Source organism: Pelobates fuscus, chromosome 7, assembly GCF_036172605.1.
Source record: "Pelobates fuscus isolate aPelFus1 chromosome 7, aPelFus1.pri, whole genome shotgun sequence".
Lineage (NCBI taxonomy): Eukaryota > Metazoa > Chordata > Amphibia > Anura > Pelobatidae > Pelobates > Pelobates fuscus.
The window spans coordinates 29,670,038-29,693,033 of NC_086323.1; the positions used below are offsets into that span (position 1 = coordinate 29,670,038).

At 42.2% G+C, this 22,996-nt stretch overlaps 1 protein-coding gene across 1 annotated transcript in view; it reads left to right on the forward strand.

The window, feature by feature from the left end:
- The window catches only part of ALG6 (ALG6 alpha-1,3-glucosyltransferase), a 38,901-nt gene extending 22,822 nt beyond the window's left edge, over positions 1-16,079 (forward strand). The window contains exons 9-14 of the mRNA XM_063427867.1: positions 8,013-8,098; positions 9,110-9,194; positions 12,435-12,505; positions 13,642-13,710; positions 14,128-14,326; positions 15,834-16,079. Coding sequence (XP_063283937.1) covers positions 8,013-8,098; positions 9,110-9,194; positions 12,435-12,505; positions 13,642-13,710; positions 14,128-14,326; positions 15,834-16,031 — 708 coding nt within the window. The 3' untranslated portion in view covers positions 16,032-16,079. The remainder of the gene's footprint in view (positions 1-8,012; positions 8,099-9,109; positions 9,195-12,434; positions 12,506-13,641; positions 13,711-14,127; positions 14,327-15,833) is intronic.
- Positions 16,080-22,996: the final 6,917 nt, after the last annotated feature.

Below are 22,996 nucleotides of genomic sequence, written 5' to 3' on the forward strand. Positions count from 1 at the left end.
CCATGAGATCGGTTTATCCAGCCATTTCTCCATATCCGTCATTAACGTACGGATCAGAGGCGTATAATTTTGTGTGAATAGTCGAACAGGGTCTGCCGTTAACCACACCCCCAAATATTTTACATGATCCCTAGCTAAGCGAATCTGGTATGTGTCGCCTATGGAGGTTATGACAGGGTCAGGCATGCAAATCGGTAATGCGCAGGATTTGTGCATATTCACTTTGTATCCTGCCAATCTACTATAGTCAGCTAGGACACCCGTTAACGCCCTCATAGACGGAAGTGGGTCAGCCAGGGTCAGTAAGATGTCGTCGGCGAAACCCGACACAACGTACTGATGGCCCCCCACCGAAATCCCATGGATGTCCGGGTTGTCTCGTATTGACTGCAGGAGGGGTTCTAGGGAGAGGATAAACAGCAGGGGAGACAAAGGGCATCCCTGTCTGGTACCGTTTCCTAGGCCAAAGTGTGTCACCTTCGCCCCCGATATGCGGACCCGTGCTGTAACATTTGTATACATTGCTTGTACCGCAGTTATAAATGAGTCTGGTAAGCCAAAGTGTCGAAGGACTTCAAAAAGATAGGGCCATTTAACCCTATCAAAGGCCTTCTCGGCGTCGAGGGATAGAAACAATGTTGGGATTTTCCTATTCGCTTGCCTCCAGATGAGGTCAATGTTCCGCCGGGTATTTTCAAAAAGCTGCCGACCAGGTACGAAGCCAACCTGGTCAGGATGTATCAGTTTCGTCAAGAGGGGGTTTAGTCGGTTGGCCAAGACCTTCGCCAAGATCTTGGAATCGTGGTTGATCAGCGAGATCGGGCGGAAACCGCCCGGGTCGAGATCATCCTTGCCCGGTTTAGGTAACAATACCACGTCCGCCAATGACATGTCTCTGTCCGGGGCGCCACCCCCCATGAGGTCGTTAAACCACGACTCCAAGTGAGGTACTAGCTCCTCTCGGAAAGCTTTATAATAACTGCCCTCGAAACCGTCTGGACCTGGAGCTTTATTACCTTTCAGCATTGAAATTGCAACGTTTATCTCATCGGTAGTTATGCGTGCTCCAAGAGCCGCCGATTCACCTGCTTGCAGTTTTGGCAAAGCGAGACGAGACAGAAAGGCATGGGCATCGTACTCTTCCCGTTGAGGGTCTGAAGCAGTCCCGGTGGAATGGTTGTATAAGTTAGAGTAATATTCCGTGAAGACCCCTGCAATCTCAGTGGGGTCTGTACAGATTTTACCCGAAGCGTCTTTGATACGTGTGATATGCGAGTGTCCCTGTCTCGGGCGTAGGGCCCTGGCTAACAGAGTATCCATTTTATTGGATTTCTCATAATAGGTCCGTCTGGACCAAGTCATGGCCCTAGCCGTGTCATCTATGAGTGTGTTGCGGACCGAGGATCTCAATCTCTGCACTTCCGCTAGCGTGACTGGCGACTGGAGGGTCTTATGCTTTCCTTCTGCTTTCCCTAACGCCTCCAGCTGTGCGGACAGCAGTTGCGTTTTGCGTCTTTTCTTTACTGTGGCCTCGCGAATTAATATGCCCCTAATGACCGCTTTGTGTGCGGCCCATAGCGTAGCTGGTCTTACGTCAGTACACGCGTTTCTAGCGAAATATTCGAGCAGTTCTTTGCGGACAACCTCTACTATAACCGGGTCCTGTAGTAAAGAGGTGTTTAGCTTCCAAGACCACGGGGAGGCCGCACACAACTTATCCAAAGTCAGTGTGACCTCCGCGTGGTCTGACCAGGTGATGGAACCGATAGCAGCGCCCGAAACCCTGGATGCGGCACTGGAATTAATCAGGAATGAGTCTATCCTAGAGTAAGTTTTGTGAGGTGCTGAGTAAAATGTATAATCTCGACCATCGGGGTGGTGTGCTCTCCAGATATCAATGAGGCCTGTGCGGTGTAGGAAGGTGCGGAGCAATTTGTCTTGGCGGCCACTCCCGTGAGACCTCGGGAGTCCGTCGCGCGGGCTTCTGTCCGCCGCAGGGCATGGGGTGGCGTTAAAGTCGCCCCCCACGATAACCATGCCGTGAGGCAGACCGTTTACGACCTGGGTCATGGCGTCCCAGAAGTCCACCGAGGGGTCGTTAGGGGCGTAAATATTTATAATATGGATGGCGTGAGAGTACAGAGTTCCGGATATTAAAACAAAACGGCCACTCGGGTCCATCGTGACAGTACCTACTCGAAGCGGGCATCTATGGTGTAGAAGCACCGCTACCCCATTCCTTTTGTTTAATGCCCTTGCCTCGTGGGTAGTCCTGTAAGTGTGGTCCCTGAGAGTGAACTTCGCCGATTTCGGAATATGTGTCTCCTGCAGGAGTGCAATGTCCGGATTTAAACGCTTAAGTTCCCTAAACATGAGGCGACGTTTATTCGGTGCGTTTAAGCCTTTGACGTTCAGGGATAATAGTTTCAAGGGCATTGATAGTGAATAAGGGAAAGGCTAAACCTATTGGCCATTTTCACCAAATACCGGTGATAGATGGGTGGTATATAGAGTGGTGTCTCAGATCGTCTATCTATGCTCCCTGCGTCAGGGCCGAGCTCTGAGTCACCGCAGATTGAACCAACGCCTCCTTCCAAAGAGGGTACCATAAAACAGGGGGAAGGAGGGGGAGGAGGGCAAAAAGGGTAGAGGGGGGAGGGAAAAAGAAAAGTGAAAATAGAGAGAAAAAACAACGTACATAATAAACCCCTGGTCTTATTCGTAGCCAGGGACGAGTGGGGGCCTTGTATAGGCTCCCCCGGAGTCCGCATGGGGCTCCAGAGTCGCCCAGACATAGACCAACGAAAATATGGGCACCAACAGGGTGCCTAGTCGAATAACTTTTGCATGAAAAACGATGTAACAATGGGCGAGACGTCTCGCGATCCCACCAAGGCCAGCCCGGACCCACAGTCCAACAGAGGGGCCCCAACCCCGCCCCACCCCCCCGTCCCGTGGAGGACTCCGTATGCCCCCCCACCCCCAATCCCAGAGGGGATAACCCCCACCGACGAGGTCAGTGGGCGGGGGGGGGGGGGGGGAGGGGATGAACAGCTAAAAAATGCACCCCGGAGCAGGACGGGCGGTCCCGAGGGCAAGGAGCGCACGGTGAGGGGGGAGGGGGGGGGGGGGGGGGGGGGGGGAGGCAAATAAGACCCGGAATTACCAGCGGGTCAGAATCAGGGCGGAGCCCGTAGGAAAATATAACGCAAAACAACATGAGGCAGCGAACCTGGGGCGTCTAACCGCCTAAGGAGAGGGGCACAAAAAGTAAAATGATTTATCCCACCCGTCACCCCAAGGGGGTATCGCCTCCCTCGTATGAAAACTAGGGGGGGGGGGAGAAGGTTTAATATGGCGCATTGCATAAAACGGGGGAGGTGAAAGGGGGTCATCGGTCACTAGGGCCGAGTTGCCGTATAGGCCTAATAATTAGAGGCGGAGAGATACCCCCTACACGTCCCGGCTCGAACCCCCCGAGCTCTGTAAACCTGATATACACGATAGGGAAAAACCGACATGATTATCGTTTAGCGTAAAAATAACCATACAAATTCGAACACCGCCAGCTCCCTCCTCCCCCACCCCCCGAATGAAAATCAAGGCGTCCCGGGAATAAAACATCAGAGCAAAGCATAGTAAAGAACGACCATTAAAAGTAAAGAGTACGCCCACGGCCGCCGTGAGTTCGTGATAGTTAGTCAAGAAGGGCCGTTCGCCATCATTCCTTCGAACGCTCCCTATCCCGGGGCCACAGGGGTGTAGACAGAGTAAGGGCCGGGTGAGGATGGACGGAATGGGGGAGCAATAACGAACATATGGGAGTGGGAGAAATCCCTAGCCCACCCCAATACTAGTGCCCCCCCCCCCCCGATGGAAGGAAGATAAACATTTCTGGGCAATTCTATAAGGGGCCCCCGGGTCCCGGGTGAAAAAACAAAAGCGGGGAGGATGAGGGATTCCCGCAATCCCCCTCCCAAACAATAAGGGCCCACCCGGAAAAGCTCACCGCTCTGGGCCACCGGCCGCTCACCCAATGCCGAGTTAAAGGATCCGAAATCATTCGCCTGCTGTGTACCACTCCCGAGGTAAGGCAGGGAGGACCTCCGCCGAAGATCTCAAAACCGCGAAACCCTCCGGTATACGAATCCCGAGCTCCGATAGGAACGCAGCCGGATCGCCATCAGCATGGAGGACTTTCGTGCGACCATTTTTGAAGGCCAGTAATCGAAAAGGGTGACCCCATGCATATTTAATGGATTCCATTTGTAAGATTTCCGTAACAGGACGCCAGTCTCGCCTTTTCTTCAAGGTAGCAGGGGTTAAGTCTTGGTACAAAGCAAGGTCTGTCCCGTTATATATTATTGGGCCTTCTCTGCCACGTTTCATCAATGCTTCCTTTGTCTGGAAGGACAGAAATTTAATAATTACGTCTCTCGGTCTCTTATCATCCGCCCTCCTGGCACGGAGCGCCCGGTGAGCCCGCTCGATGTGCCATAGGTGTTCTGGCACATCGGGGAGAAGCGGTCTAAAGATCTTCAAGATCACTTCCACCAGGGACCCCTCTCCCTCCTGTTCCGGGAGGCCACGGAGACGGATATTATTCCGCCGCGACCTGTTGCCAAGGTCATCTATCGCCGCTGCGGCCATCTGCAGTTGGGACGTTAAGGAGTTTATTTGTGCAGCTGACTCGTTGTGGGCCTGTACTGTAGACTCCATCCTTTGTTCGAGAGCCGCCGTCCTCGTACCCAGGGCTTGGATTTCGGCCTTTACTTCCGTCGTAGTGCGGACAATTTCTGTGGCCAGGTATGTGCGTACCTCCGATAGTTTGGCCAATATTTGGCTGGCCTCCGAGTCCAATGCCCCTGCAGCAGCACCGCTGCCGGGGCTCGCAGGAGAGGTAGGTGTCCCCGGGCCGTCCCGACCGCCATCTTGGGTGGATAGCCTCGCGGCTCGTGAGGCCGCAAACATATCGGGGACCGAAGTCACCGATTCCGAGGGTTTTTTCACCGGTTTTCTTTGATTCCGTTTTTCCATCCCGGTCCCCCGTACTGGTGAGTCGGAGAATATGTCGAAAAATATCGAATTTCAGCCTTTGTTAGCCGTTGGCACTGTGGTTACAGCGGAGCTCTAGCCAGACACGTCCAGCTCGCTCGGCTGCAGACCACGCCCCCATTAGATTCACTTTTGACTACTTTTCTTTGAGCTTATATTACTGTAATTATGTAGATTTATGTAACAAGAAATATGAGCATTAATTGTTCAAAATAGACGTGTACATAGTTTTGATGAACTGGATGAGATTTGTGTTTTTATAGATTTGTCTGCTCGCTGTTTGTGAGAAAGGAAACCATGATGCATCACTGGTGTTTAGTGGAATCAAATACTTTTTTATAATGTTCCTGTTTAACCCCTTAGTTGCAGTAGGTGCATGCAGTAGTTTTCGTTCACCACCCAAGCATTGAGAGTGTTAACTTTCAGCTCAGCGCCATCTGCCAAGATATTAAACCTATTACACCATTAAAACCATTCTTCAGTCTTAAATTTTTTCCACTGTAATAGATTCCGTAGTAAGTCTGCGTGCCAGAATAGGCTCATAAAAGTACCCGTGGTAGCCCTCCTTTCTTTCCACTGTAATGTGCTATGCTAATTGTTTGCCATTCTAAGCCATCATTATTTTCTTTTATAGAAATCATTCTGTGGTTTCAATGCTGCCGTTATATCCTAGCAGAATTGATTTGTAATTTTGCTGTTTTGCTAATACTGGCTGGGAAGAAGATTCCTCTGTTAGTGTTTAAAGAGAGAGCTCTCTCACACACAGCACGGTGAGCAGTTAACAGCTGCTGGGACGCCCAAGACGTGATGTAAACCATAAACCATTAAGAATACCTCGCTCCTCCTACCCTAAAATAAAGGCTGCATTCACACATAGTAGTGACCTTGTGCTTTGCACACTAACCCTGTAATTCTTATAGAGCCAGAATTAACATGCCACATCTCCTCTTGTGTAGCATGTACAGCAGTATTTTTGGAGCAAAAATGAAACATTGAAAGTTGTGCAAAGGTGACGCAGAACCATTAAAAAAAAAAAAAAAAAAGAAAACACCCACCCAACTAACTGTAACCTAATCTACACAGTGCACATAACGTGTGTGGTAGCCTGGAGCGTCCCTTTAATAATATAAACCCATCCAGTATAACTAACTGTAACGTAACCTAAACGTGTGTGGTAGCCTGGAGTGTCCCTTTAATAATATAAACCCATCCAGTATAACTTACCTACACAGTGCACCCAACGTGTGTGGTAGCCTGGAGCGTCCCTTTAATAATATAAACCCACCCAGTATAACTAACTGTAACCTACCTACACAGTGCACCTAACGTGTGTGGTAGCCTGGAGTGTCCCTTTAATAATATAAACCCATCCAGTATAACTTACCTACACAGTGCACCCAACGTGTGTGGTAGCCTGGAGCGTTCCTTTAATAATATAAACCCACCCAGTATAACTAACTGTAACCTACCTACACAGTGCACCTAACGTGTGTGGGAGCCTGGAGTGTCCCTTTAATAATATAAACCCATCCAGTATAACTTACTGTAACCTACCTACACAGTGCACCTAACGTGTGTGGTAGCCTGGAGTGTCCCTTTATTAATATAAGCCCACCCAGTATAACTAACTGTAACCTAACCTACACCCTGCACCTAACATGTGTGGGAGCCTGGAGTGCCCCTTTAATAATATAAACCCACCCAGTATAACTTACTGTAACCTACCTACACAGTGCGCCTGGAGTGTCCCTTTAAAGAGCACATCGTATATGGCTGGTTTGGCTTGCTGGTGCGGGAACGATTCTTGATGTTCCAGTCCTGCTTGTCTACACAGCTGTGAGTCCAGCAGCAGCTGTGTGAGGGATGAGTTTCACAGGCATGATAGCTGTGCTTACAAATTTAATTTTGAAAGTGATCCTAGCACAACTGTTAATGTCTTTAGAGTTCCTGAAATGACTATTTAACCTGGTCACTGCCAGAGGAGCGAGCTTGTGCCAGGCCGCAGAGGTCTCGTGCATGATTTAGGGCAGCCAGGGAGGGTAAAAATAAAGGTGCAATTGTCAGCAGGTGGAGAAAGCTAGTGTGGATTGATTTAAAGAGGGACGGTTGTGTTTCTATTTCTGGTCTGGTGTTTTTATAGCAAGTAAATCAACTCTGGATTCAGTAAATATTTATATCTCTGTTGCAGTTTAATTTATAAAATGTGTTTCTGATGAAAACTATAAAATTGGAAAATATCTCACCAGTTACCTAAAGGGTTACTCCAACCAAGAAAAGTAACACTTGCCCTGCTGGTCTGCCAATCTAAAAAAATAAAATGTTCTCCCTCAGTCTGATCTTTCCCCTCTGGTCGTCGCTCCCTCTAGAGGACAGGGGTAGCACTGAAGTTGTGGCCGTGCTGCCATTTGCTGTCTGGTGCAGGTGTCAAACACCAATTTTGCACTGAATTAACATTAGCCACGAAACTCTGATTCCAGACTGGCTAATGACACCCCTATAATGCTGCCAAAGGTAGAGTTATAGAGGGGTTTTCATAGCCAAACACTACACATACAGACACCAATCACAATGGCCACTTCAGATCAATTAAGTGGTTATGGTGCTTGGAATAACTTATTTTTGTAAAAAGAAAAAATTTCAACTTGAGTGTTAGCTGAGTGAGCAAGGCATTGCCAAGTCATAACCTTCTAAGGTCAGCCATATGAAGTCAGCAATCCCTTTAATACAGCCCCATGGATTATGATAAAGGTGAGATCTGGTCATTTGATTGTTTTATTGCAGTGAAGAACATGGAGGGGGGGAAGCGAACACAAATAATAGAAATTATACAATTCTTATTACTATTCCTATAAACTAGTCTAGCCATCCTCTAAGCTCGAGTCTCTGTGTTATGTTCGTCATAATTCTAAATAATGTAAAAATACTTGGTTTCTTTTATTTTATGCCTGTTGTTTTAGGATAAAGTGGCCAATGTTTGGTGCAGTTTAAGCATCCTTTTCAAAATAAAGAATATATTATCTCCAGAGACACAGTTACGACTCAGGTAAGCCATTTATCCTATGGACAAAAGGAGTGTTATGTACTAAATGACTAATGGGTCTTTGCATAATAACTTGAAATGGTTTGGATGCACGCTGAACGATTAGCCTCCAAATGTTTACATGACGCTATGGTGAGCTCAGTATGAATGAGACCCACAAGAATCGCTTTGTTAACAAGTCCAAGCTTGCTGCTCGGAAAAACTTTCTGGTTGCGATCACATGGTGTAAACAAAGATCCTCCTGCTCTGTGACGTGTTTTGCCGATCATGTGGGCTTCATCTGACAACAGTTCTCTCTTTGCCTTCTCCTCTCCTACATGTGCATGATCTATACACCAAAACTGCTTTATTAAGCTAAAGTAGTTTTGGTGCCTATAGTGTCCCTTCAAGTATAAATACATATAATTATTTTTTTCATATAAAATATTTCTTATGCACAAGTGGCATTTTAAATGGTTGGCATTTAGCACTTATGATTCACTTATTTAGAGTTTCTAGCACGACTAAAATTGGTTTGCTATTGAAGTTTGTTATTGAATATCGCTGTTTAAGCGCTTCGCGTACAATACTGGTTATTATTAGTTTTAAATTAAGCCTTAAAATCTCTCCATCCAGGCAAAGTATAGATATTTTACATCTCTATCAAATACTTATCATACCTTGTTTGACCTGTATTTCTCGATTCCGAGGCAGATTGGGGAATTTTGCCTGGTTTCTGCTGCCAACGTAAGCCAAACTGGCAGATGGCAGGAACGTGTGTTTTTGAGAGGTCCCCTAGTACTTTATAAACCCAGGGAACCTGGCAGAACGGAGCTACATGTTCCCACACTCTATGAAAGGTGACATGGGCCATGTGGTCCCCAGGATGCCTACTAACCAGCAGGTAGCATCCAACTTCATCCTATTCCAGCACCCCACGTACGGATATGGGTGAAGATATCTGTGTAATAATGTTGGAAGGCTTGCATGTTATTGACTGATCTAATAACTTTGTGTAATTTTTTTCCCCTTTAGCTTTGCCTGCACGTTGCTAAGTGTAATCCCAACGTGTATAAAACTAACAGCAAGGCCGTCTTTTGGAGGATTTAAATTTGCTTTGGTGAGTTTGAACTTTGATTGAAGGGTGGTTGGGATTTTCCAAATCTAGAAGGTTGTTTTTTTAAAATTCTTTATTTTAAATTTTTGAATGAAACCGAAGTGGTTTACAGAGAGGAAGAGAAGGTTAATGTATAGTGGTAAGTATACAACACAATCTGTAGTGTAGGTTTTACATAGGTCCAAACTATAAAATATTTTTGTAATAATTTGAATGGGCACGGGGCCGACATAGGAGCAGAAAATGGGGTCGGTCTGTCCCTTTAAATAGCAAGTCGATCATTCAAGCTGGGATAGCCATGAGTCACCTTTTGGTACCCGTTCACCTAGGTTTAGTAGTGCTTTGGCTTCTCCAGTGTTTTGATATTTAATAGGTCAAACCTGGAATGTTAATAACACATTTCCTGATAAGTTAAAGGAACAAGCAAAAATATGATCTAGGATTGTGGTATAGCACAATACCAAAAGGCAAAATAGTTTAAACCAGTGCAGCTGTTGTGTATAAGCCGCTGTAGCCCCAACAGCAAGCAAAATATAACAATCCAAAGTATTCATCCACAAAGCGCAGCTTAGCGGAGGGCATTTATCACTGATAAAGGGACAGGGTTCAAAAACGTCTGTACTTTGAATGCTCTTTGAATAAACTTGGGCTGCACTAATGGGCCCCTTTAACTAAGCTGCACTTTGTGGATGAATACTTTGGGTTGCTATATAAATTAAAGGAATACAGTTTTGCATGCGCTGAATCGGTTACTTCCTACGCTGATGTCACAGCGATTCTAAAACCTAAAGTGTGTGCGCAGCGAGTGCCGCGCACGCATTAGGCTTTCCTATGGGGTTTTTCAGGACACTGAACATCCTCATGCAAAGTTTGAGAATGTCCACCATCGGTTCACGGAGAAAAACTGTGAAAATACAAGGAAGCGCCTCTAGTGGCTGTCTCTTGACAGCCACTGGAGGAGGAGTTAACCCTGCAATATGATTATTGCACTTTCTTAGAACCTTCAATAATTAACATTGCGTGGTTAAGGGGACAGGGGCACTACACCCAGACCACTTCAATGAGATGACGTTTTCTGGGTGCTTATAGTGTCCCTGTACTAAGATAATAACCTGTTTGATCACATACATATACAATGATGCATCACACACATCAGTTTACCTGTGTGTAAAAACATTCTTCAGGGTTATTTACTAAGCTGAGAATTCAAAGTGAGGACAAAATAGCCAAGCTGAAAACAATTCTCTAAGTTAGCTATGCTTTCAGTTTGACTACTCTGGCCTTAAATGTAAAATTTACTGTGAGTTCTCACTTTAGTAGACAACCCGGTTTGTCTTTTAGTTGGAACATGGTCTCACTGTATCTGCAATGTCTTAGGGAGAGTACAGGTTTATAGGCACACCCTTTAGGAGATATACCATGAAGGTAACCTCAATTCTGCACAGTAAAAGAAAAGTCAAACGAAATTTAGGTGCTATTATAAAGTGTGTGCGTTACACCTAAAGGAGCATTGCACCCAGACCACGTCATTAAAATGATTTGGCCTGGATGACTTTAGTGGTCCTTTAACCCCTTAATGACACATGACGTGTCTGACACGTCATGATTCCCTTTTATTCCAGAAGCTTGGTCCTTAAGGGGTTAAAGGGACACTATGGGCACCCAGACCACTTCAGCTCATTTAACCCTACAGAGAAACTGCACTAATTACCTCTCAGGGTTAACTCCGCCTCTAGTGGCTGTGTACCAGACAGACACTAGAGGGACTTCCGGGTGGTTAGGTGACCAAAACTCGACTAACACTAGACCTCGCTGTGCATGAGGACATTGAGCTGCTGCCCAGGAGTAGTGGGAGTTTGAGTGCAAGACTTATATTTGTATTTGTGGAATATAAAATAAAAAAAAATAATGCTCGACTCCACCTCAACAAAGAAATATAAAATACCTACATTTACATCTAAATGATCTACATTTAGCCAGCATTTAATGGTATTTAATTTTTGAATCTAACACATATCCTGTTGCCCCACATAGAGTAGCCCACATGGTTAATAAATCACATTTTTAAAATATGTTTGTTTAATGCTACCTTTTTTTTTTTTTTTTTTTTTTATTACTTTTAATTTCATCTTTAAATGTTTGGTTGGTTTTAACAATTTTATTGCATTTTGTGAATGGGGAGCCCGTGCGTCTCATGCTTCCTGTTTGAAGCCTCGGACCTTCATATAAAGTGGATGGGCAGAGCAATTGGGCAATGTTTGTACTAAATTCACCTGTTTATTACTGGGTTTAACTGCTTAATGTGAAATGGTGCCCCGGATCTCTGGGATGAAGTTCTGGTGCCCGGGTCGTCCTTTATGACAACACTCCAAGTACCATAACACTACAGCCTTCCTTTTTTGACTTAGGACTTATATCCTATTCACCGTATTGTGTATATAACATATATTAGGATGATGTTCCTTTAAGAAACAAGAGATTCTCTCTTTTTTTTCCGTGTTTTTTAGACACTCCTTTAGAAGAAGTAATGAGATAGTTGGCTTTCTAATCATAACATATTTTTTTCACTATAATTGTTAATTGCACTCTTGTGTGATTGGTCTGTTTATTAATTGTTCACTTCTAAATAGTTTTTGTATAAAGCACTTGACTATGGTTTGAAAAAGACACACTGTCAAAATGTTGCCTTCTTTGATGGCATAACATTACATCTCTCTTCACAGAATGCTGGAGACTTATTATTTGTTATACTTTTTATAGTGGTTTTGGTGCTAAGAATGCTGTGGCACCCTTGTAGTGGTGTAATTTGGGAAACCATTTTAGAATAATTTTACAATTTACCTGGGTCTCCCAAGTACCCATATCGCATTCTTTCTTCTACCGCAGGAGAAGCCAGATGCCTTCACTTAGCTAAGTTTAGCTGATTCAGGACCGCGCTCATTGGCTGACACTCCTGGCTAGTGTGTGTGGCCCTTCATGGCAAGATTCTCCTGCAAAGATAATCCGGAAGTAGGGGCTGCAGGTGGAGGAGCCTCGCAGGACCCAGGTAAGTTGTCAAATAGTTTTAAAACCATTTGACAACTTACACTGGGAGTGCACCAGGGTTCTCCTTGCACCATAACCACTATAGAAGTCTTTAGTGGTTATGGTGCTTGGAGTGTTCCTGTTAGGCAGTTATAGGCACATATGCTTACTGTGTCATGTTTTGACATTATGTATTAACTTGTTTTTTTTTCCTCCAAGGTAAACTGTTCATTATCCTTCTTCTTGTATTCCTTTCAAGTCCATGAAAAATCCATTCTTTTGGTTTCCTTGTAAGTAGTCTTTTAAAACTTGAAAAGCTTTGGTTGTATGAATGCCTATTTTATTAACCCTTGATGGAGTCTTTAAACATGGAAACTTTCTTTAACCCCTTAAGGACACATGACGTGTGTGACACGTCATGATTCCCTTTTATTCCAGAAGTTTGGTCCTTAAGGTGTTAAAGTTATTAGTTACTTTATCACTTAAAGAATATTTTTGACAATAGTGTGCTGCACACACGTATTGCTTCCTGCAGGAAATAATATAATTTAGCACTCACCCCTTATGGGTTTTATCCCTATTGGAGAATTGACATTTAATATTGTATCATTTTACACCTTTTATAGATATATATTTCTTTTAAATTTGGCTGCTGTGGGTTTTCCCTATGTTTAGAATATATTTTATTGTCATGGATATTCTGCAATTTAAAAAAAGCGATAAAATTAAGGCTTATCAGTGACATATTGTTAATGACATCTTCTTTCTATACAAAATAAGATAAAATAGTAAAAGTGGAGAATGATTTATTTTACCAGTTTGTGCAAATTAGCACTGTAATTATTGAGGTTTAACACTTCGATATGACATTTTAGATGCATATTCTGGAGAGGAGGGGTATACAGATCCAGCTCATCTAGTGGGAAAAAATGGTTTTGAGTGCAGAAATTGTTGAAAATTTAAAGTGCCAATTTGCGCTCTCTACCATCTCCCACATAAATGACCCATCACAAGATGAACTCTTAATTGTTTGCACACAACCCCCTCCCTCCCCCTCCACTTCCCCCTCCAAAAACTAGCTTGATGTGTGCTGGTATCATCTCTAACTAAACATAATGGCCGGTCATGTTATTGTGCATCAGGCTCCACATTTATTCACATCTTTAGGATTGATTACTTGAAGGCAGAAAATGAGTGTCACCTAGGAGTCCTTTACTCGTGCAATAAGGTCACCGTCACTGGGTTAGGTAAACTCCATTATATCATGGTTGTCCTGACACATCATATGTTTGGATGAAGGAGTACTCTTTGCTCCCCTCCTGGCAGGTGAAATAAATACCCCTGTGAATTGAGCTTTCTGCTTGCATTTCCCATCCACACCTTGTTACATTACACGCTGCTGTTTTTAACATATTTCTATTTCTAGGCCGGTATGTTTAATTATGAATGAGGTCCCACTGATTTCCACATGGTTTCTACTTATATCAACATTTAGGTAAGTTTAATTCAAAGCACAGATTCTGGCGAAGATTCAATAAATTGCTCCTGCGTTAGAATCTGCACTAATATTACAAACTAAAGTGTCTGAAACATAAGATTTCTCTCTCTCTATCTCAAAAGATGGATTTTAATAATTTTATGGAGCTAAAACATCATTATGCAATCCCAGTTCTTTTTTTTTTTTTTTGTGCTAAATTTTATGTAAAAATTCACATAAAGTGGAATAGTTGTATTTCTACAATAGCTGGATGTTTGCCTTTGGGCCTCTCCAATCTAACGAATTGCACAGAGCCAGAAATAAGACTAAATGTGTATCTTTCACTCCGTTTGTTCTCATACATTTCTTCCATCCTGTTATCAAACCTGTTTTTCTTCTGATATAATACCGGCTTCATTTCATATTTCTCAACAGCATGCTGCCCCTTCTGATCAAGAATGGATTATTCGTATCTTACATCATTACCACCCTCTCGTTCATTCTGTCCAGCGGTGCCTTGCTGTCGATACATGGGAAGATTTCCGAGGACTCTCTAAAACTGAAGCCATTTTGTATTTCCATTAGGAGATATTTGCCGTGGTTTAAAATCCCGGGGTACCTGATCAGGCTCCTAGTAAGTATGTCACACATCTAAACCAAACTCCTTGGCGGTTTTCTTCTTTCCAAAATATAGTTTGATACCAAAAGCACGGATTAGACTGCAGAGCATTGTTACTGCTCATTAATTATTTTGCTACAGGAGCTACATGAAAACAATAACTTCCTCTACAGAGTTTGGCCGTCTGAGCTTTGTACAGTCAGATTATCAAGAAGTAAGCCAGTTTTCTTTTTACCATTAACGACTTACAGAATATCCGGTTTACCAGGATTTGTGACCTCACGTGAATTCTTACCAAACCGAGTAAAAGACTGGTAGATATTGGTACTTTATTTATAAAATGCAAAACCTATATTCCATAGCCCAATGCTGCAGCCCATATCAAAAAAATTATTAAAGATTCATATGATCTATGGCTGCCAAACTCAAATGGACTCGGTAGATTAATAAAGACAAGTCCAAAGTACAAGTCAAATCTACAAAGGCAAGAATCTCAAATGTAGAAATATTTTTTCGTTTCTTTGATACAGTCTTGGATGGACAAGACATATTTTTGTTACTGTCAGTCAATCTGATACATAAGGTACAGAGCAGGGGTGCCTAAAAAGTAGATCTCCAGATGTTGTAGAACTACAACTACCATGATGCTTTGCATGCCTTTAGCATGCTTCAGAATGACAAATAATCATGGAAGCTGTAGTTTTAACACATCTGGGGATCTACCTTTTGGGCACCATTGGTATAGAGAATCCTATTTGCATGCTTATAATGTAAGGGCCTGGAGCGGAAGAAGATTACTAAAAAAGCAAATAATCTAGGGGGCATAGGATGCTCGAATACAAGTTATAGAGAGTACCAACGGAGAAATGAAATCCTTTTATACAGCGAACCATAAATATGGATATGACTATAGAGAGGGCTTCATGACAAAATATTTAAAGGAATACAGTGAAACACTCCATAGAGGGAACTCTCCTTGCAAGCAGTGGAGACACAGGGTAGGCGAGAGAAGGTATAGACAGAGCCTTGAATAAAACCTACATTGTAAGTGGGCTGCTGATTGTGTCAGGTGAGTAACCAGTTCTGTAAGTAGATTTATTATGGGTCTTTATAGATGTATGTAAACTGCACAAATAACTGTACTGTACAACGTGAAATGCCAGTTACTTTTGGCCTGGCTTTGACACCTCCTTGCGGTCTTTCAGATCCAGTGATCTTGCAAGAGAAGCTGCCTTTACTAAATCATCTTGGACCTCAAGTGCTTCTTGGATGATGTGTGAAATGCTCAGCAGTCACTGGAGAGCACACATGAGCCGGCTAAATCTGCTTCATGAGTGATATATATTTAAATCAAAGTATATGCCGTGTATAAATACTTGGGGTTAACCTGTTGAGATCAGCCAGGCAGTAATTTTGTGTTTGTTTGATAAATAAGAATGCTGGAGTTCTACACAAAGTGTTTCTTCTTCCTCTAAAAACACGTACATTATCTGATTGCGCTATTCTTTCTTTCTTCTCGCAGTTCCTGGGGTCATTATTGGTGATGGCAGCTCTGACATTTGCAAGTGCTGTCTTGGCTCCGCCTCCCAGCCTTCCCGACCTCTTTCCCGTGCTGATCTCTGGAGTCTCCTGTGCTCATTTCCTGATATTTTTGTTTTATTTTAATGTGGTTCATATCTGGAACAGTCTCGATGAAAGAAAGAAGAAAAAAATATCTTGATTTTTATTTTATTTTTACTTTTCTATATGTAATTTTCTTCTTTTTTTTTTTTTTTTTTTTAATTGGTTCTTGATAAATGTACTAAAGGATGATACGTGTATATTTTCGGTTTTATATTCATGGACCTGGAAAAAAATATATTTTATACAGTAAAATAAAATTATGGATGTGGTTGCAATTTGAATCCAAAATGATCTATAAATTGGCATTTACAGCTGGAAACGTTTCAAAGGCACAATTCTGCCCTATTAGTAGATGTGATAGTCTAATTAACCCTTTTATAACTGTAAACATGACTTTCCATCAGCGATAATGTCATTTCCAAAAATGTTAACTAAATTCTGTGTTCTGCATAGCCTGCAGAACTTTTTGGGGCTTAAAGTAAACATTATGATAAATATTATTAACTCCTTGTTATACCGGTTTTGGGCAGTGTGTTGTTTTTGCATTCCAAAAATGTTTTGAGTGTGATGACTTCAAAGTAGCATCTGAAATTATATAATTTTATTTATTTCAACAAATTATATTAATAGTAATAGACTTAGTGATTTACTTACTAAACTGTGATATTTTGATATAGAATTCATCAGTTCACCCCTGTTCATATTTGGGGGGGAAAAAAAAGCTGAATTCGAGAATTTTTCCAACTTGAATATAGTGGCCTTAAAGGTTCACTTTAAGAACCTTAACAACTTCACTGCAGTGTAGTGGTTATGGTGCCAAGAGACCTCTGGTGCCTTCCCATGGACACTTGGGGTAAACCAGGCAAGTGTCAGTTGTGTTACACTACAGTGGTTTTGCTGCCAAGTGCCCCTGCAATTTATTTAATATATAAACTACATATTATTAATGCACTAATGTGCCAGGAATATAGATTCAACATTTGCTTGTAATCACCGTAAAAGCACCATGATTGCTTGGGCATAAAATGTGTTATTACAGATGTGAATAGTGGCGGCTCATCGGTAGGGGAAATATTTATGTCTCTTTAATTCTGTAATATGTTTCAGTTCTGCATTGCCCCTCCCCCTCATTCGTAGATGTTTGAAAAGGCTTTCTTGAGAGCATCTAGGCAGGTTAAAAATGGGTCATGTTTCAAATACGCCCTTTTAAAACAGGTTTTGCACATGCCTAGTCTCCTCTAAGAAGGCATTTCCATTGAGTTGCAATTAGGGCAGCATGTTATTGGCCTCTCGACTCAGGCTATCATTGGCTGATAGCATTAGAGGATGGGGTTACATTACCCACAGCAGAGAGAAGCAAGAAGCCATCTTGGAAGCCGCACAGTAAGACACAGCAGCAGATCCTGCCACGTGTAAGTGTATAAAAAAAAAAAAATTCTCTTCCCACATTATCCTCAGTTTCTGTCTGAGGGCTGATTAGGCAAGGAGATTTACTCAAATATATATTTAATATATCTAAAGCCAGGGTAGGGGGACATTTCTGACACAGAGCACTGTGCTGCCTGTCACTAATCATTTTAATAACTCCTATTGCACATCCACACCATGTTCTATAAATTGCTCAGTCACTCTACAGCTCACACCTGAGACATTCTTGCTGTGGCTAGTTGAAAAGTTGTGAAGCTTCAAACTGCAGGACTGGGGCTGTGACTCCAAGGACTGATATTATTCAGATTTCAACCTGTTTTCATCTGTAATGATTGTTGCTTCTGTTAACCATGCCAGCTACTTCTTGGCTCCATATTACCACTGCAGATTAATCACATTGCCAGCTACAAAGGTAATAATCCGGATCCTGCTACTTTAATCCTGTGTACACTGTGTGCCGAGTGCTAATAGTCAGGAGTAGCTGACATGGTTGGAGTCGATCAGTATCATGCTGTTTTTACAATGTGCACACTGTGTGCTGAGAGCCAATGGGGTAGCTGACATGTTTCATAGCAGCAGCAATATTTAATAGAAAGCTAAAGTTATCATAGCTGGAGCAATAATGAAGGTGAGATCATGTTAAGGAGAGCTATGAGAGGACTGGAGCATTCTACAGAGCTATGTGGGAACCTCTGTATTGCAACTCTGTGTAATCCATCACAGTGATCCTGGCTGTGTGAGATGGTTATGGTATTTCCTTATTGTGTCCATCTTTGTGTGTTATTTCTCAGTATTTTACTTAGCTCTGCCTTTTTCTATTGGGCTCTCTGTATTGTATAGTTATCTTTGTATTGTGCATAGCTCAGTGTATTATATCTAAAAAAAAAAAAAAAAAAATCTCAGCTCTGTTTGTGGTATGGTTCTCTCTGTATTATATTCAGCTCTGAATATACTGCACTACTGTATAGGGAGGAGAAAAATTATGGGGGAGAAGTCTGGTGCCCCACCATCTGAAAACTTCCAAAAGCCTAGGTATCTGTCAATTTAAGCCTGCCAGGCGGTTAATTTCTAAGGCAGAGAATACTTTGCCACTCTGTTCAGATTATTCGATGGGATTGGATCGTAATTCCTATGTGTAACCTCACAAATGCTGGTAAATGTAGCCGTTACATTGTGAGGATTATTCACTAAACAATGAATTGCAAAGATCCAGGCCTAAACAGTGGAATTATAAAAATACCCCAACCGTGTAGTCCCAGCTTGACTCCCGAACTTTGCAATTGGGTCTTCAACTCCCACCAATACACTGTTTTGAGAATAAACTATTGTGCAAACAGTTTGGGATTGCTTCACCTATCTATCCTGAATTTCTTTACAAGGTAAAAGGAGAAGCGTTTCTACTCTTCTCTCGTGATCACACGGTTAATATTTCCAGGAATGTTAAGTGAGCTTTGGTTATTGTTGGTCAGTGGAAACGCTGCTTCGTTCCGATAAGGTTGAAATCAAAATGTTTGTTTGTCTTTTGGATATTGTAACTATAGATATTGCAGCTGTGCCCAAGGGCTGGCCACAGATCTGCATTCTACATATTGGGCACATTTTAGGACACCGTGCTAAACGCCAAATCGTAATACTAGAACGAGAGGTCATACAGTGAACGCTTCAGAGTAATGTGAGGAAGTACATCTTTACAATTTGGGCATTTTGTTAAATGCAAAAGGCTCTGGCAAAAAGGTAAGAACTTATTCCATGTTTTTTTTTACCTCAACAAACCTCTATTGGACCAACTATTTAAATTTACACAAATTAAACTCTGTAGTATATACTCATTCTACCAACCCCCTGTGGGACCCACACCCACAGAGATAGATATCAGTAAAAATAAAAATCCAGCGCACTCACTTATCTACTAAACAGTTATTTTAGTGCTAAACAATTTTGTTAGTTTTATTAAAAACACCTAATCTAGGCAAAAAAATAACGGCGGTTTAGTTACATTGAATAAGCCTGCCACAATGCCAATGTACCCCATCTTTGGCAGGTCCCACTCTGTCTGCTAAATGAGCTACTCACTTGGGGAAATCCTTCCATCTCGAGGTCTCTGCAGTACAAGGCTTAAATAGGGTCCTGAGATGAGGCACCTGTAACAGGGAGGGGTTCAAAACCAAGGAGCTGGCTAGACTCCTAAAGATATACATATATGAGAAAACAAGGGTTTGGCTGCACTCACCTAAACATGCTTAAATGGGGTGCTGCTGGGAGCCAATAAGTGCAGTAAAAATGAAAATCCAGTGATATCACCTCTTTGTCCTGCTGATGGCAGTTTGTCAATTAATTGCAGGGATTATGTGGTATATAAACCGTGTTCTTGTTGAAAACATTGAATTGGCCAGGAATGGCCATCTCCACGTGTTTTAAGATGTCAAAAGCAGCCAATCCTGATTTGCCATAAGAAGCACCATTTATAGGTTAAACAGAACACTCTAACGTTAAAAAGAAATAGGGGGGCATGGCCTGGAAGTAGATGTCACCAGTCACATTACCTGAGAGCTTCGGCAGTAGCAAGCATTCTGCAGAGACATCTGAAGAATATTATGACTTCATCTGCTAAAAGGCAACTTATCCACCTTATGATGACTATGACCCCCAAATCAAAGGAAACAACATTTATGCAAATATTCATGTGGTTATCACCATGCAAAGACCCACAAGATAGCGGAGTAATGGTGAGATTACCTCCAACTCTATATGCACGACTGCACCAATATCTGAAGGGCCCGTTCAAAGGATACTGGACATTCTGGCTTACCGCTCTGTGAACTGACATCGAGAAAATAGCAGGAGAAATTAGAGCAACTATAGAGGAACGAACTGCACACTGCACACCTTAAGGAAAAAAAACAGGAGATAATCCAGACCCACAACAATCGATGCCAGATTACACATCTAGAGGAATTTGTTGATAGACCAAACACAGGCTGGCAAAACCTCACCACTAGGCCTTCACAATCCCCCGGGACATGATTGCCTGGGTTCACTACTAAAGTGCAAGTGATGCAAGCCACTCGAGCACCTGAGTGCCTGTCAAGACACTCTGCAGATGTACGGTTATTCACAGATTTGTTGCCACCTACACTGGCCAGAAGTCGCATATTTGGAGCTTTCACAAGGTCTCTCTAGGATGCCCAGATACAATATAAATGAGGCTACACAACGTGGCTCAGCCTCAAGCGGAATGGAGTGGAGAAGAGGATACCCGCACATGAGGAAGGCTACAAGCTCTTACGATTGTTGAACATTCTGGTGCCTATGGTGGAGAATGTCTCTTTCATTTGTTTCACTAAACAGCGAACAATTAAACTCCCCGCATAAATGTAGAATGACTATCTTGGAAGCTATGAGGGTGAAAGCTTAAGTGGCTTTCTTCCAAAAAAACTAATTTTAAATAGGGAAACAGAAGTAAATTTTACTACCCAGTAGATTTTCACTCATGCTACAAATCGGAAAAATAATGGCATCTCCATATTGATCAACAGATCTTTCTCAATAATCATTAAGGGACAATCCTGCTACAATCCTATATTAATAACCTGCTATATACCCTTATCAATTTCTTTGGGCCCCACATTGGTGAAGCCCAGTTCTTGGGTTACCTACTTCAGCGTACTCAATCACTTGTCTTTGACAAGGTGGTGATAGGGGGAGACTCCAACTTAATATTAGACAAGGTCATGGATACATTCTTATTGATTTGAGTGACACTGCACACTAGGTCTAAAAAAAATATATATTTTAGCCAATTTAATAAACCAACTATTACTGGTGGTCTTGCCCAGCATCCAATATGGAAAAGGATGGAACTATCAGCTGGTGTGGAACCAAAAGGACATCCTCAATGGTGGGTAGTCCAAAATGCACAGTGAAACACACAGTCCTGAAATATCATAGGCAGGATCAACAAAGATACCAGGTAAGGTACTGTGAGAAGCATTTAAAGGGGCAAACATACATACAAATAGAAGACAAAGTGAATTTTGACTACATGTGATTATCTTGACAAAGGGTGGAGCTTAGGGCAAGTTCCATTTTCTTTGTCAAGATAGCTTCTCTTACAATCTTCACTTTTCTATCCAGTCCTTCCTCCGTAGTCTACTTTCGAGCTGGACTCCATTGAATATGTGCAGGAATTTCATCCCGTTGCCTATTCTGGATAGTAGGAGGCATTGTCACTGCCAGTAATTATAAGATGGTAGCACCTTGAATGAATTTGGAGGAAATAGATATTTAATGGAAACTGTAAGGAGTTGTAAAGTTGGGGGGACGGAGACACACATAAAAAAGGAAATACGACTGTGACAGAGACGATTCAAAAAGAGAGCAAGACATGACTATTAAAGAGACCACACTAGGAAGCAGATGAGATGGTGAGAGCCCCCAGGAATATGTTTGAGGAGCTGTTGCCTTGGTCTGTAAATGGGGAAGTGAAACAACTGAATGAAGTCAATTCAGCTGTTTGTGACTAGCCGAATCAGTAGTGTCCTGTGGAGATTCAGCTGACTTCAACGAACAGGTGAGCTACAGCTGGATTGAAGTGCAAATTCGGTTACAATAAAAAAATGTATGTTTTGGGACAAGCCGAAAAGTTTAAAACACCCAAATTGCAAGAACTGCTCAGTATCTGGGCGCTGTGTGTGTTTGTCTTTCGGCGTTTAGTGAATAGGCCCTTGTATAACCGAGATGCAGAATTTTTCCATATTAGATATTTTTCCAGTTTATGTTAGAAACTAAATCCCATTGGACATAAATACCTGAGAGGTTCTGAACATAAACCTTTTAAATAATAATTTGTTGAGAAGAAATTGAGTCGTATTTTGTTAGAAGATATAATTGCCCATATTATTATTTAATACAAGTAAAAATCTTTAAGACTATAGGATTTTTTATTTTAGTAATATTTTTCTTTTTGTATACTGAACCAGTGCCTTTTACTATATATTTGCTGAGAATACATTTTTTTGTTAAATCCACTTATGCATTATTACAAAATGATATTCAAGTAGCTCCCCCCCCCCCCCCCCCCCCCCCCTCAAAAGGACTAACTTCCTTGTTAAAGTGCAGATCTAGAGGTATATAGCAACTGTAGCGTGCTCTGAGCTACTTGCTCTTTTTCCACGGTTATAAATTCACAAAAGGCAATTTATCTTTCTCACTATCGCTGCTCTGTATGGTAGTGTTCGATTCACCAAGGCCAGGCTCGTAATAACCAAGACTGTGTATCAAACAAATGCTGATCTAATCATCTTATTTTGGCATCAGATGCGGCCTCCATCTATATCAATATTGACACAGTTATCTATACCTCTCTCGACACTTTTCAAGCATTTTTTTTTTCCTGATCAGGAAAATATTTTAGATATAGAAATGGACGAATGATTTGCGAAAGCTATGTACAGATTGTGCAGCTACCTCCAGACTTATGTTAACTCTTTTTCTTTTCTATTTATTTTTTTAAATTTCATTTATATTTATTGATCCTCACAGTCCAATAAAAGTCATCGCAATGTCAACTTCTAATAACCCGTTGAGTGCCAGTTATACATTGGACATACCTTCTTAAATCTTAAGGGTTAACGT